Source organism: Cetorhinus maximus, chromosome 4 (genome assembly GCF_964194155.1).
Source record: "Cetorhinus maximus chromosome 4, sCetMax3.hap1.1, whole genome shotgun sequence".
Classification (NCBI taxonomy): domain Eukaryota; kingdom Metazoa; phylum Chordata; class Chondrichthyes; order Lamniformes; family Cetorhinidae; genus Cetorhinus; species Cetorhinus maximus.
Genome location: NC_135882.1, coordinates 93,500,351 through 93,517,332, shown reverse-complemented (window position 1 = coordinate 93,517,332; position 16,982 = coordinate 93,500,351). Strand labels below are relative to the sequence as shown.

General features: G+C 40.0%; 1 protein-coding gene across 3 annotated transcripts in view; it reads right to left on the bottom strand.

Moving 5' to 3' along the window:
• Positions 1–278: 278 nt before the first annotated feature.
• The window catches only part of tcea1 (transcription elongation factor A (SII), 1), a 74,141-nt gene continuing 57,437 nt past the window's right edge, over positions 279–16,982 (bottom strand). The window contains exons 7-11 of one of the 3 annotated variants that reach the window (XM_078540513.1): positions 13,409–13,555; positions 4,097–4,243; positions 1,074–1,145; positions 532–581; positions 279–385 (exon numbers count right to left, since the gene is read on the bottom strand). In XM_078540513.1, coding sequence (XP_078396639.1) covers positions 573–581; positions 1,074–1,145; positions 4,097–4,243; positions 13,409–13,555 — 375 coding nt within the window. In that variant the 3' untranslated portion in view covers positions 279–385; positions 532–572. Of the gene's footprint in view, positions 582–1,073; positions 1,146–4,096; positions 4,244–13,408; positions 13,564–16,982 lie in introns of all 3 variants that reach the window. The other 2 variants (XM_078540512.1, XM_078540511.1) reach the window with 2 other exon arrangements.

Genomic DNA, 16,982 nt, shown 5'->3' with positions numbered 1-16,982 from the left:
AAGGTTTTTTAAAAACTTTACCAGGGGACCTTAGACAATAAAGAATGTAGTTCAATATTATTTACAAAGGAGATGAATACTCAGTTGGGTTCTCTAAATGTTACTTATTTTTGAGTTCATCACTTATAGAAATTGTGTTGATTTAAGATTTATCTCAATAGTGCTGTTCCAAAAATAGATGACAGAAGCAAAGTAATTCAGGCAGCTTATTTGCAATCTCCAAAAGCAGTAATGTTTCAGCTTTCAAAACAAACCCAAGAATCAAATAAAACATTGAGCAAGTTTTAAAACTTTAATGTCAAACTACATATAAAAAGAAATTTTTCATACACTTGGTTGCTGCCTGCTTGTACATGCGCAATTTTTTTCGTTTCCAAGAACTATTCTGCAAGGAAAACACAGTAGAATGTTTTTAAGGAAACTATATTTATACAAAAAAGTCTGCCACAGGGATGCATTGTTCTACAAATATCCTTGTTGAAGTTTTAACTTCTCATTTACACAACTAATTAGAAATTGAAGTTCATCAACTTCTGGTCCAATGGATTCTCTTCTGGAGCTTCTTCAGAATCTCAACAGAACTGTGAAAAGCAACATTATAAATCATTAGAACATTGCAAAAACTTGAAGCAAATTAGCCAGTCATGATTTCAACTATATGACGCTACAAATGTCAAAAGACACCACTTTCATTTAAAACGAAGTGTAACCATAGAATCAAAAATGTACAGCACAGAAGGAGGCCATTTGATCCATTGTGTCTGTGCTAGTCGACAAGTAGCTATCCAGCTTAATCTTCAAGTGCATATCAAAGTATCTTTTTTTAAAAACTGTTATGTTATGCCTGTACTATCCTTTAAGATAGTACGTCCCAGATCCTCATCACCCTGAGGGAATAATTTTCTCCTTGAAAGGCTGGAAATGTCTCCTCAGCTCACACCATAGTTGACCTTTTACAAATTATACAGTAATTTCTCATTTATGATGCATCTACTGACTCATACAATAATACATGTAATGTGCCATTTTTCTAAGCTGTCAATTTCAAACCTAAATAGAAAAAAGATTCTCACCTTCCATCTATTTCCGCAGCTATTGCATACGACAAATGTGGTCATTGGTTCATCAGCACTACGAGTCTGAACCTAAGAGTTCATAAAAGGAAAGAATACGGTTAGCTGTTCCTTCTTTGGAACAAATTGAAGTTTTAAATTGAGACATGGAGGCTGCAGAGACACAAAAAAAGGGCAATTCCTGCGCTTGGGTTTAAAGTTATGAAGTTTACAGAATTGAATCTGGTGAGGGATATGGTCCAACTTTTGAAGATTATGAGAGAAGGACAATGTAAATTTAAACAGATTAACTTGAGACTAGAAGAAATTTCTCCTTCCTCACTCCCAAAAGAGCAGTGAATATGTGCAACAGGCTAACAGGAACCATAATTACCAAAGCATCGTTTACATCAAAAACAGAAGATGGGCGGAGGAGGAGAAAGAAACAAAAGACTTAAATTTATATGGTGCATTTCACAACCTTCTGATGTGGCAAAGCATTTTCCAGCCAATTCAGTACTTTTTGGAGTGTTACCGCTATGTAATGTGGGAAATGTGGCAGCCAGTGAGCGTACAGCAAGCTCCCACCATCAGCCATGTGATAATAACCAATTTTTTTTTTTTTTTTTGCGATGTTGACTGAGTGATAAATATTGGCCAGGATAATCCCCCTGTTCTTCTTTGAAAATAATACCATGGGATCTTTCACATCTACCGGAGATGGCAGACTTGTTTTAACGTCTCATCCAAAAGACTCTTGACAGTGCTGCACTAGAGTGTGAACCTAAATTTTGTGCTCACATCTTGGAGTGGGATTTAGGCCAGGAACTTTCTAACTCAGGAAAAAAGCGTTATTAACTGAGCCACAACTGACAACTGTCGTCAGGCATGAACAAAGACAAGAATCTCCTAATATTAGGGATCTTTTCTTTGGCGATCAGGGAAAATATTAAGAAATTTCCCTTCAGGTGATTGAATGAATCAGATAAAACTCATTATAGAGCAGACATTATAGAAAAACCAGACTTGAAGGGACAAATGGTTTCTCATCTAAGCCCAAACCTTCACCTAGAACTCATAACCAGGAGAAAATACTTTCATTCCATCTGTCTAGGGCTGCGTTCAATCCCAGATCCAAGAGGTGAACGTACAAAATACTTAATCTGATGTGATACATCATCTCATTATTGAATAGAATTTTATACTATATTGAACCTGTAGTGATCGCTGTTCTTCAGGAAAATAGGGTATCTGCTTGTAGGACTCAGACTGTAAATTGATGAAGATCTCAATAGGACAACTTTTACTAAATTATAGGTGTAACTCCACAGGGCATTTAAACCATAGGATTACAAAGAGATATGCACAGAAACAGGCCATTCGGTGCAATCAGTCCATGCCAGTGTTTATACTCCACTCGAGCCTCCTCCCATCTTTTCTCATCTAAGCCCACCATCATAACCATCTATTCTCTTCCCCCTCATATGCTTGTCTAGTTTCCCCTTAAATGCACCTAAACTATTTGCTTCAACCACTCCCCCGTGGTAGCGAGATCCACATTCTTGCTACTCTTTGGGTGAAGTTTGGTTTCTTCTGAATTTCGTATTGAATTTCTTGCTGACTAACTATATTGATGTCCTCTAGGGAACATTCTCTCAGTATCCACTCTATCAAAACCTTCCACAATTTCAAAAATCTTGTTAGGTCACACCTCAGCGTTCTTTTTTGAGAGAAGACAAGAGACCAAGCCTGTCAAATCCTTTCCTGACGATAGGTATACCCAAGCATTCTGTTATCATTCTTGTAAATCTTATTTGCACCCTCTCCAGTTCCTCTATGTCCTTTTTATAATATGGCAACCAGAACTACTTGCAATACACGAACTGTGGTCTAACCAAGGTTCGATACAAGTGTGCCATAACTCTCTTACTTTTCAATTCTATCCCTCTAGAAGAAGTAAAGCCGGGTGCTTGGTTAACTTTTCTTATGGCTTTGCTAACCTGTGGCACAACCTTTAGTGACTGACACATTTATATTTCCAAGATCCTTTGTTCCTCTAACCTACCTAGACTTGCACCTTCCAAGTAATGTGACCTCGCTATTCTTCCTATCAAAATATGCCATTTGCCAATTATTTGTCCATGTTGCAAATTTACTGATGTCCTCCTGTAATTTTTTGTCATGTTAACTATCCCCCTAAATTTGGCGTTATCCATGAATTTAGAAATTGTGTTTTTGATTCCAAGTCCAATCTGTTAATGTAAATCATGAACTGCAGTGTTCTCAGCATTGATTCTTGTGGAACATCATTTCCCACTTTCTGCCAGTCTACCCTTTATTCCCACTCTGTTTTCTGTCTTGGAGCCAGTTAGCAATCCATTCGACCATTCGTCCCCGACTCCACATTCTCTGACCTTATCATTAGTCCATCATGGGGCACCTTATTGAAGGTCTTTTGAAAATCCAGATAAATTACATGTACTGTACATTGTCTACTTTCTGTTACCTCCTCAAAAAGTTCAATAAGTTTAGTCAAGAAAGATTTTCCTTTTGAAATCCATGCTAACTATTCACTATTGGTATTTCTCAATTCTAGATGTTCTTTTATTCTCCCTTTTAGTAAGGATTCCGTTATTTTTCCTACCACTGATGTTAAGTTGACTGGTCTATAATTCCCTAGACATGTTTTGTCCCCCTTCTTGGATAAAGGAATTACATTAGCTATCTACCAGTCCTCTGGTATGAGACTTTTTCTAATGAATAATCAAATATGAATAGTAATGCCTGCATTTCTTCCCTAGATTCTTTCAAAGTATGTGGATACAATCCATCCAGACAAATCAATTAACCGTATGCTCTTATAGCATGCTCACAAAGTTGTGAAGAAGTTGTGATTAACTAGAAGACAATACGTTATCCATTGTGGGTAATGGATTATGAATAAGTGAACAGGCCTCGCTACAAAACCCCCATTCCCTCTCTCCGCCACTGACCCCTTCTCCAAAACACTTCACCACGTTGCAGTGCTTATCTAAAACTCTTACCTGCGTATAGGTGCAATTCTTCTTCTTACATTTTCCACATGTGAACAGGTCAGTCTCAGTACCGCCAGTCTTAGCCATTTGATGTTCCCGAATAGCTTCTTTGGTCAAGGCTTTTCGCATTTCTTTAAGCTCATCACTCGCCATTTCCTGAGATAGTTTAAAACAAAGCACTTAAGTTAGACAAAGGCTTGCACTAGAAATGGAAAGCCAGAATGAACTGCTTAAAAGCTAAAGCTATGTAGTGTTGGGTAAAGAACCTGTAAACTAAATATGAATCAAACGCACTAAAGTGCTCGGAAGAATGTCCTGATAAAGGGGGCGGGGGGGGGATGCGTTTGGTGTTCAAAAGCAGTTGCTTGTAAAGAAATTGGCATGCACTTAAGTGTCAGCTGGGCTTAGTTGGTAGCACACTATCCTCTGAGTCAGAAAGCTGTTGGTTCAGTCCATCCTGATCACCTAATGTAGGCTGACACTTTCAGTATTTCATTAGTCAGAGCTGCTGTTCATCAGTTGAAATGTTAAAGCAAGGTCCTGTCACCTGTTCTGGGATTCAGGTATTAAAGATTTTACACCATAGTTCTAGTGTCCTGACCAACCATCTTTCTTCAATCAAGTCCAGTACAACAGATGATTTATTACTGTTTGAGAGATATTACTTTATATAGAATGGTGAAATGAGAGTAGTGTAGAACATAAGCAAACTTTCAGTGGTACTCCTGTATCCAATGAGGACCAAAAGATTTGGGTCAATGCTAACAGACATGTTCACATTGAATTAATGTCTGCTATTTCTCCCTCTCCATCCCTCCTCCGTTCTTCTTCCTCTCCCTCCCCAGTTTAACTTCCTCTCTAAGGAAGGCTTTCCTCCCTCTCCAACAGTTTCTGTTTCTCTCTCCCCCTCTCAGTTGCTCTGGAGTTTCCAGGCCCAGAATCCATCAACCTCACAAGAAGTATGGAAGCAATGTTTCTGAAAAACCAGGGACCACCAGGACTAGGCATCAAGGTTTTGTTGCACCCTACAACAATTATAGTCCCTGCATGCGCCGTATCCTATCTCCTTAAATCGCCAGCAAAAGCACTTGGGAGACCATCAACCATCACGAACACAGGAATAGGAATGGAGCATCAGCTCCTCACATCTTGTTAGAAATTAGAAATATGCATAGAATATACATAGATGATATTTAGCTTGTAATAAGTTAGAGAATTAGATTGATACTGTAAGTTTAAATTAGCAACAAGTGCAATAAGTATTTTGATATATGATTTATGATAATTGCCCAGGCACAGAGAACTAATAAACGAGGAAACAAGACATACCCAAATGATGCCTCTGCAATAGTGGAAAAGGAACAGGGTAGACGTCTAAATAAACAACCATGTTATAAAGCTTATAAATTTGTTTTAAAAAGCTACTTGCTAAAGCTTGTAAGTTAGCCAGTATGTGAAAGCAGAACATGGAGGTAATATTGTATAGTGAATCATTCTATACCAAAATAGATTGATAGGGAAGCTCAAAGTATAAACAACAACAGACAGAAACACAAAATGGGGATGTTGACTGAGTGAGTTAAGTCTGGTGTGTCCCTCGAGAACTGTAAAACTGATCAGGAAAACGGCAGAGTTATCATGGGAAAACAATCCCTAACATGCGCTAAGAGCACGATAAAGGTGGGATTTTTCTCCATGGTTTGATCGAGGAACTCAATTTCCTATTGGGAACTTTGTATTAAAGGGAAACCTCTTAATGAAGTCTTGTCAATAATGACTCCAAGTCCACCCCTGAAAAAGCGTATAAGGATAAGGTTTTGAAGGACTCCAGTGCAGTCGGCGGTGAAGGAGGACAACTCTCAAGAGTAGATCCAAGCTGACTTCAGTCTAATGCTCTTGGGTAATTCAAAAAGTCTTAGAGAAGAAGCAAAAGGAAGTGAAGGAGAGTTGTTGGCACAAGCCAGCCGTGTTGCCTCGACCTCGATCAGTCCTCGCTACTTGTCATGATGATATGTTTTTGCTGCATAACTAGCATGTTATATCCCATCTTATACAACAATTAAGCTCAGCATTCCACCCTATTAGTTGCAGTCAATCCTGTGTGTTTCAAAGAGTTAAAGCAATAACAGCCAGTTGTATCATTCAACGAGGTCATGGTTGATCTGCGACATAATTCAGTATACCTGCCTTTGCTCCATACCCTAAGACCATTGTCAAACAAATTTATCAATCTCAGTTTTAAAATTAACAATTGATCTTGTGGCAGTCATGTGATGGGAATAGCGTAAGAGGTGGCTGAAGACAGCTCCCATGATTTCTGTGGTTTATCCCTGTGGAAATTGCTGATGTTGGATTGAAAGGTTCAGCTTTCTGACTATTAGTGTTTTGGGATTTGCTCTAACGCTCAAAATACATTTGAAATGTCTAAACCCAGAGGCAAACGCAATCAGAATGAAACTGGACCTGGTGCTTTAATTGGCTGCAGTGTCAGATATTACAGCTGGTAACAATATGGCGGTTTCCCATGCTTAATTTAATTCTATCAGCACACTTGCTGACTTACAGAGCACTATTCTCACTGCTGGACTCCGTTCGGAACGGTGTTCCTCTGTTGCTACTCTACAAGCCTCTGTTGCCTCCTTCAATCAAAGACTGTGGAATGTTGAACAATCAGCTATGGACTCAAGCAACAGAATTGTGGCATTGGAGACCTTCTGCACTCAGCTGGAAGACCAAAATACTAAATTGCTGACGAAGGTGGATGACCTGGAGAATCGCAGCCAAAGGCAGATTTTAAGGATTCTCTCAGTGCACAAGGGTGCAGAACTGGGAAACCCTACAACTTTTACTGAGGCACTTCTTTTGGGGGGTTTTTGGCAAGGAGAGTTTCGATTCACCACCGGTAGTAGATCAAGCCCATCGCTCTTTACCATTACAGCCACAGTATGGTGAGCCCCCAAGGCCGTTAATACTGAGACTGCATCACTATACAGTGAAGGAGCAAGTTATGCGTCTTTCTAGAGAAAAGGGTCAACTATACTTTTGTGGAAGCAAGGTATTCATCTCCCCGACCTCAGCGTGGATCTAGCACGGCGTTGTGGAGAATATAAATTTGTTAAAGCCCAACTTTGTGAAGCCAGACTTGAATATGGCTTTCTCCACCCTGCTCGCCTGCATGTGACTTTCAATGGAATAAGATTTTCAATACACAGCAAGAAGCTTCAGCCTTTATCAAGGGCACAATTGTACCTTCTCTTAATAAGTCATATCGTGACTTCACCCAGGCCAAAACAGTACTCAATGCTTAATTAGGTAACTATGCGTGATAGTTCTATTAATTACATAAGATACAAAGAGATTTGTATATCCAACAAAACTTATGTCCAAACTGCACTAATTGCAGGAAGTTTTACAGAAATCCTATGTTTTGTTTTACCTTTTACCACATGTGCAACTGAATTCTTTGAGAGTTGAATCTCTCTTTATATTCTCCCTCTGTTGTTGAGTACTGTATTACAAAATTGTTGCTTTGGGCAGATTTTTAATTGTTGCTTTGGGAAGATTCTGCACCTTGTTTAGCATATGCTGAGCTTTACAATACTTTTGTTTGGGATATTTGATTGCATATTGCGTTAATGTGGGCTGTCTTTTCAAGACATACTGTTAAGATAGGTATGAATAGTACACCAACTGCAAGGGGTAGCATTCAATTCGTTTGGGGAGGGGATGTAAGCTTTTCTTTCCTTCTTCCTCTTCTATTTTTTCCTCCCTTTAATTTTCTCCTGTTTTCTCTTTCTTGTTTTTTTCCAAATATACATATGTACTTTCCTTTTGGTCAGTTTTTAATATCCTTTAGGTGTATAAGTTCTGGTTCAAAAATATTTAATCCTTTATTCGCAATGGTTAATCTATGGGGGCTATATGCTTTGATATGCTTTTATCATCATAATGTCTTAATATTAAGGCCTCACAGGGTGGTTGTCCAATCCATTTTATCACCTAGAATGTGAAAGGTCTAAATCACCCAGTTAAAAGAAATAACATTCTCTCCCGTTTACATCATTTGAAAGTGGGCATTGCCTTCCTGCAGGAAACTCACTTACATACATCAGATCACTTCGAATGAGGAAGGGTTGGGTTGGGCAGATGTTTCATTCTAATTTTCACAGTAAAGCGAGAGGTGCAGCAATTCTAATCCGTAAAGGCATTCCCTTTGTTCACTCTCAGGTCATAGCTGACCCTAATGGCCGCTAAATTATAGTACAAGGCCAACTTTTTAAACTGTCCATTGATCCTAGCTAATGTATATGTGTCCAACTGGGATGATTCCCGTTTCATTTCAAATCTATTTTCCATACCTGATTTATACTCATATCATTTGTTTCTTGGAGGAGACTAACTGTGTTCTTAGCCCAAATTTAGATTGCTCATCCACAAAATCTGTTCCAATATCAAAATCAGCCCCAGCCATCAGTTCTTTTCTGGATATACACGGATTGGTAGACTTGTGGCGTTTTCTATAACCATCAGTAAGACAATACTCCATTTTCTCCCCTGTTCATCACATCTATTCGCATATTGACTTTTTTTCCTTGACAAGAGGCTGCTCACGTTTATTCAATCTTGCACGTATATTAGTTTTGTGATCTTTGATCATGCCCCCTTAATTTTAGCAATACGATTCCATGACCAACCTGTTTCTCATTCACCTTGGCATCTTGATTCTCTTCTTCTGGCGGACCAGATTTTACTAAATTTATTTCCTCGCAACCAGATACTTTTATGGAACTTAATACTACTCCAGATATTTTCTTTGCTACTGTCTGGGAGAGTATAAAGGCTTACCTACATGGACAAATAATGTCATATACTGCTCAACTTAAATGCAATACCTCAAAATTACCCCAGTTGATTGACCAAATTCTCTTAGTGGACCAGCAGTGTGCTGTTGCACCTACCCCAGTATTATACAAACAGCATCTGGCTCTACAAACTGAATTTGATATTCTTTCCACTAAACAAACAAACAGAAAAGCTTATACTTAGATCACGTAGTACATTTTGAGCATGGTGCAAAAACCGGTAGGCTTCTGGCTCATCAGCTTCGCCAGTCGGCTTCCTCTCAACTTATTACTGAAATCACCACCCCAACAGGGTCAACCACCACCGATCATCAGGAGATCAATGATCAATTCAAACTTTTTTTATTCCACTATTTATACCTCAGACTCCTTTTCAGATCCTGGTTTATTTCACAACTTTTTTTGATAATATGGATATCCCATCTCTAACGTCTAACTATGAATGCATTAGAAATACCCCTTTCCCAAGATGAAATACTAAAGGGAATTAAATCCATGGTGATAAGACACCAGGGCCTGGCGGATTTCTAATAGAATTTCATAAAAAATTCTTATCACAACTTTCTCCATTATTATTGTGTCTGTTTTCGGAATGCTTTCTCTCTAAAACACTCCTTCCTACGAGGCATCTTTGTCTATTCGTTTAAAGAGGGATAAGGATCCTCTGCATTGCAGTTCATACCGGCCTATTTCACTTTAAATGCGGATGTCGAGATACTAGCTAAAGCCTTAGCTTACCGCCTTGAATCTAACCTTTTCATCTACTATCTCTCCTGACCAATCAGGTTTTATACAGCGCAGGCAATCCTTCTCTAATTTAAAGGGGTCTATCCAATATTATTTATATACATTCAACTACTCCTCTCCCTTTCTCCTCTCTCCTGAGGTTTTTATAACTATGGATGCAGAAAAGGCTTTTGATAGAGTGGAATGGAACTACCTTTTCTTCACTCTTCAAAAATTTGGACCCAGACCCATTTTTATAATGGGATAAACTATTGTATTCCTCACCAGTTACTTCAGTACGTACAAATAATATCCACTCTAAATTCTTTGCTCTCTATCGAGGTGCTAGACAGAGCTGTCCCCTTTTTTGCTATTGCTATTGAGCCCCTGGCAATTTCACTGGCAGACCTGTGGAGATATTTTTTATATTTGTTCATGGGAAGTGAGCATCGCTGGCTAGGTCAGCATTTATTGCCCATCCCTAACTGCCCTCATTCAGGCATTTAAGAGTCAACCACATTGCTGTGGGTCTGGAGTCACATGTGGGCCAGACCAGATTTCCTCTCCTAAAAGGCATTAGTGAACCAGATGGGTTTTTACAACAATCGACAATGGTTTCATGGTCATCATCAGACTTTTAATTCCAGATTTTTAAAAAAGTTCAAATTGCACCATCTGCCTTGGTGGGATTTGAACTCGGTCCCCAGAGCATTACCCTGGGTCTCTGGAATACCAGTTCACTGACAATCCCACTGCCTCCCCATTATGTACAGGGTGTTATATGGGGTGGAGTCGAGCAGAAACTTTCTCTAGATGCTGACGACCTGCTTCTTTACATCTCTGATCTGGCCTCATCTCTCCCACATATTTTTTTCTATTCTTGAGCAATCTGGTCATATTTCAGGTTTTAAAATTAATTTGCAAAAGTGAAATTTTTCCTATTAACTCTATTGCAAACAGAGCCTCTTTCCTTCTTTTTTCCCTCCCTTTCAAGGTCTCAGTAAAGAGTTTTAAATACTTAGGCGTTTCAGTTACTTGATCCTTTGGAGACCTTTTCAAGCTCAACTTTGACCCTTTGTTGGAACGTACGAAACAGGACTTAGCACGTTGGTCTAGCTTACCCTTTTCTTTAGTTGGTTGTATAAATTCTGTAAAGATGAATATTTTCCCAAAATTTCTATACCTATTTCAGTGCATTCCATTGTTTATTCCCAAGAGTTTTTTTTGTTGCAATAGATTTCTTCCTTTATTTGGAATAAGAAAACACCCAGAATTCATAAAGTTTTTCTACAAAGTCTCAAGCGTTTAGGTGGTTTGGCACTGCCAAATTTTCAGTTTTATTACTGGCTGCTAATATCCGTAATATTTCTTTTTGGCTTCATTCAAACTTGGCTAGTTTAGCTTGGGTGCAATTGGAGGCAGCCTCCTGTCAGTCCACATCTCTGCCTGCTCTGTTGTGCTCTTCCATTCCTTTTTCAACCAGTCACCTTTCTTCAAACCCTACTATTGTTAGACAGTCACAAGATTTGGACCCAGGTCAAAACACACTTTGGGCTGCAATATCTCTCTTTATACAGCCCTTTCAATGCCTTCATTAGGAGATTCTGCCTTTCAAGTCTGGCATGTGAGAGGCGTCAAAGCCCTTGCTAACTTATACATTGATAATATTTTTGCTTCTTTTGACTCTCTCTCTTGAAAGTATGATCTGCCCCACACACACTTCTTTTGCTATTTACAAATCAGAGATTTTACACGCAAAAAAAAAAATCGCCCTGTTTCCACTATTGCCCCCTAAATCACCAATAGATATTATGCTAGAATTAAATCCTTTTGTTAGAGGGTTAATTTTCAAAATGCATTCTCTAATTTTTTTGCTAAACTGCCCTTGCTTTCTACCTTAAAAACTCTTTGGGGGCAAGATTTTGACTCAGACTTATCAGAAGATAACTGGAAATCTATTCTCTCTCGTGTATATTCTTCATCTGTATGTGCAAGACATGGGTTGCTACAATTTAAAATCTTACATCGTATCTATCTAGCCAAGGTGAAATTATCTAAGATTTATCCAAATTTTGATCCAACCTGTGATAAATGTCATTCTGCCCCAGCCTCTCTAATTCATATGTACTGGTCGTGTCCTAAGTTGGTTTTGTTTTGGACAAAATTTTTTAGATCACTCTCACATATTTTTAGTAGCAACATTGAACCTTCTCTTATTACAGCACTTTTTGGAGTGGAACCAAATGGCATCCCTCTTACAAAAACTGAAGTTGATACACTTACCTTTTCAACATTATTGACTAGACTTATTATTCAATTAAATTGGAAAGTCTGCCCCCCTTCTTTTACTAATCGGATACAGAATCTTAAACTTGAGAAAATTAAGTACAAAATAAGAGGCTCCCACTGATGGATTTTACGTAGCTTGGCAACCTTTCTTAGATTACTTTGAGGAACTACAGCTCTCTACTTTCATATAACTGACCCCAGTTAGGCTGTATGTATTATGCCAGGTGAAACGATGTCTGGTCTATGATTGTTGTTGATTTTCTCAATATTTTTTCTTCTTCTTCTTACTACTCTTCTCCTTTCTTTCTCTTCCAGATGTAAGAGTATTGAATTATTGCTGTACTGTAAGCTTTTTTGTATGGTTACTCATTATAACTGTTTATTTTTTTTAAAAGAAAGGAATAAAAAAAATACAGTTGATCTTGCATCTATTACCATTTGCAGAAGAGTTCCAAATTTCTATCACCCAGTGTGTGTAGAAGCACTTCTTAATTTCACTCCTGAAAGGTCTGGCTCAAATTGTTAGGCTCTGCTTCTTGATCCTAGACTCTCCAACAAGCTGAAAAGGTTTTTCCCAGTCTACCCTACCTGTTCCCCTTAAAATCTTGAAAACTTCGATCAAATCACCCTCAATCTTCTAAATTCCAGGGAATACAAACCTAGTTTGTTTATTTTCTCCTCATGGCTTCACCCTTGGAATCAATTCTAGTAAATCTACATTACACTCCCTCCAAAACCAACATATCTTTCCTATGGTCTGGTGCCCAGAACTGCTCACAGTGCTCCAGGACTGGTCAAACCAAGGCTTTGCATAGCTGAAGCATGACTTCTCCTTGCATTCTAGCCTTTGAAAAATAAATAATTGCATTTATATAGCATTTTTCAACATTCCAAAGTGCTTTACAGTCAATGAAGTATAGTCTTAGATAATTCAGGAAACTCAGCAATCAATGTGCACACAGCAAGCTCCCATAGACAGCAGTATGATAATGGCTAGATAATTTGTTTTTGTGATGCTGATTGGGTATTGAATTTTGGCCAGGACATTGGGGGTAACTCGCCAGCTCTTCTTCAAAATAGTGTCATGGGGTCTTTTGCGTCTACGAGAGAGGGCAGACAGGGCCTCAGCTTAACCTCTCACCTAAAGTGCTCCCTCAGTACTGCACCAGAGTGTCAGTTTTGGTTCTTGGAACAGGCTCAAGTCCTGGAATTGGACTTGAACCCATAACCTTCTGACCCAGGGGTGAATGTGCTACCAACTGAGCCGCGACTGACACTTGAGATATAAAGCATTCCGTACACCCCCACCACCCCCCCACCCAGCCAGCCAAAAACATAATGGTTGGGAACCCTACTCTTGTATGACACACTGATTGTGAAAGCTTAGTATTGTTTTTATAATAAGCTAAGTCCAACAAATTGCAAACAAATGAACTGTCCTTACCTCTGCAGTCATTTTTGCCAATCTGTCTGGTGCAATGTTTCCACACAGGACATTCCTCCTCAGGTTAGGGTTCTTTGAATCTTTCAGATTTGCAATTCTGCTCCTCACTCTGTTTTTATATTTCATATCTGTGTTTTTAAATTCCTGGTACACACGTCAAAAATGGTTAAGGAGGCTCAAGCATCTTTGTTTTATTAAAAACAGTATTTGGCACTGTATCCTTTGGGTAAGGTTATGACAAATTGAATATTAATAAGTTTCTGTAATGCGAGATGTAATTTAGCTAATTTCATGTTACAATTGTCCAAATATTACTGCTAATCCAATTACATTAACTTAACAGTTTTCATTAAGTTTATAAAAATATCTTGTGACAATATTTAAGTGAATCCTGCTCTTATATTTGCATTCTACATATGTTACACTCCGAGCAATATATGTTTAAGAACTGAAGCAATTTGGCTCTTCATTGGCTCAGTTGGGATGAGGGCGAATAGTTTCTGCTTGTAGTATCCAAAGGTCTGATTTGCTGTCCTTATTTGTTTCTGGGAGAACTGCTGTTTTGGGGAATCTTTTTCCGTGTTTGGGAGCCGGGGGATCGTTTGTGTCAAGCAGCCTCCAGATCTCATCATTTGTCGATGGCCAGGCAAAGGTCAAACACTGCTCATTTGCACTGGGGTGGGTCCCACAGGTGCTTCAGATACTTCTATTCTGTGGAGAGTGTATTTCACCAAAGTGGAAAGGGTGCAACTTTTTGCAGATGTGAGCATTGCCATAACCTACATGCTGCAAGGGGAGCTCAGGCCAGCAAACGGTGCACTAGACCCTTGCATCTAAGGCTGGTCAAGGTGCTTATGGAAGCTTTTTATATGTAACAGTGAGAGAATACTCACCACCAGGAGAATCAATTTAGGTAATTTAACCATGGCAGATAACTATTACTGGCAAAGTTTAACATTAATGAAAGATTAAAAAAAAACATTTCATTCTCCCCCCAACCAAGAAAAATTATGAATTGAATTTTCTCTTTACAGATTATAAGTAGAGCAAGCAAAAACATTTAACCATACCAGTGTCCTATCTGGAGTGGGGCCAGTCTGCGTAACATTTTATAGATTCAATCCTTGTAATGAGTCACAGGAAAAGGGTGCTATTATTTATGGACAATAATAATGAGTTTGATATTACTGGAGCACAATGTGTATTAGATTCAATTGCTAGGAGTCATTTCAGAAATCTTGTTAACTCAGGTGCCTTCACTGGCAGTCATCCAAAATATGTCAATGCCAAGCCCCAAGGTTTTGTGATCTTTGGAATGCAGTAGATTAATCAAGTGCAGTGAGATCTACACTGGTGATCAGCAAGGTTTCATTCGTTTGGCTGAGAATCCTGGATGGGAAATAAGTTGCGCAGTAAGACTGTGAGAGTCTAGCCAGCACACTCTTAATGCAATAATCTGCCTTTTAGAAAAGCCAATCAGCTCTTTTCAGTCAACAAATGCCCACTGCCATTAAAAATACATTTTACTCAGGATAAATGATATCCTTAGACATGAGTTCAAAATCTTGGGAGCAGCACTAGGTGGAGAGAATTGAAGAACCAAACACACAATAGATCAGCAAATATAACAAAAGAACAACTTCACAGCAGAGACAATTATCTAAGTCCACTAGCTTGGTCCTTTGAACTCCCTCTTCCATTATTACGTACCACTGTTGTTTCACTGTTGTTGTGGTAGCTTTGACAAACAAACCACAGGAGGCCCAGGTATAGGTTACGATCGTTTATTCGAGCAATTGCAAGGAGACAATCACCTCAAAGCAGCTTGGGATAAGCTGCTTTGAGGTGGTTCTCTCCTTGCAATTGCTCGAATAAATGATCATAACCTGTGATAAAAACAAAAAACTACTGCGGATGCTGGAAATCCAAAACAAAAATCGAATTACCTGGAAAAACTCAGCAGGTCTGGCAGCATCGGTGGAGAAGGAAAGAGTCGACGTTTCGGGTCCACATGACCCTTCAACAGAACTGAAGTATAGTTAGGAGAGGGGTGAAATATAAGCTGGTTTAAGGTGGGGGAACGGGGGGAGAGAAGTTGAGGGTGGGGTGGTTGTAGGGACAAGCAAGCAGTGATAGGAGCAGATAATCAAAAGATGTCACAGACAAAAGGATCAAAGAGGTGTTGAAGGTGGTGATATTATCTAAGAAAAGTGCTAATTAAGAATGGATGACAGGACACTCAAGGTACAGCTCTAGTGGGGGTGGGGTGGAAAGATTGACAAGGTATTAGTTGTAGATTTAAAAATAATGGAAATAGGTGGGAAAAGAAAAATCTATATGAATTATTGAAAACAAAAAAAAACTAAAGGGAGGGGGAGGAAACGGGGTGGGGATGGGGGGAGGGGGAGTTTAAGATCTAAAGTTGTTGAATTCAATATTCAGCCCGGAAGGCTGTAAAGTGCCTAGTCGGAAGATGAGGTGCTGTTCCTCCAGTTTGCGTTGGGCTTCACTGGAACAATGCAGCAAGCCAAGGACAGACATGTGGGCAAGAGAGCAGGGTGGAGTGTTAAAATGGCAAGCGACAGGGAGGTTTGGGTCTTTCTTGCGGACAGACCACAGGTGTTCTGCAAAGCGGTCGCCCAGTTTGCGTTTGGTCTCTCCAATGTAGAGGAGACCGCATTGGGAGCAACGAATGCAGTAGACTAAGTTAGGGGAAATGCAAGTGAAATGCTGCTTCACTTAAAAGGAGTGTTTGGGCCCTTGGACGGTGAGGAGAGAGGAAGTGAAGGGGCAGGTGTTGCATCTTCTGCGTGGGCATGGGGAGGTGCCATAGGTGGGGGTTGAGGAGTAGGGGGTGATGGAGGAGTGGACCAGGGTGTCCCGGAGGGAACGATCCCTACGGAATGCCGCCGGGGGGGGTGAAGGGAAGATGTGTTTGGTGGTGGCATCATGCTGGAGTTGGCGGAGGATGATCCTTTGAATGCGGAGGCTGGTGGGGTGATAAGTGAGGACAAGGGGGACCCTATCATGTTTCTGGGAGGGCCTCCCTCCCAGAAACATGATAGGGTCCCCCTTGTCCTCACTTATCACCCCACCAGCCTCCGCATTCAAAGGATCATCCTCCGCCATTTCCGCCAACTCCAGCATGATGCCACCACCAAACACATCTTCCCTTCACCCCCCCTGGTGGCATTCCGTAGGGATCGTTCCCTCCGGGACACCCTGGTCCACTCCTCCATCACCCCCTACTCCTCAACCCCCACCTATGGCACCTCTCCATGCCCACGCAGAAGATGCAACACCTGCCCCTTCACTTCCTCTCTCCTCACCGTCCAAGGGCCCAAACACTCCTTTTAAGTGAAGCAGCATTTCACTTGCATTTCCCCTAACTTAGTCTACTGCATTCGTTGCTCCCAATGCGATCTCCTCTACATTGAAGAGACCAAATGCAAACTGGGCGATGGCTCTGCAGAACACCTGCGGTCTGGCAGCAAGAAAGACCCAAACCTCCCTGTCGCTTGCCATTTTAACACTCCACCCTGCTCTCTTGCCCACATGTCTGTCCTTGGCTTGC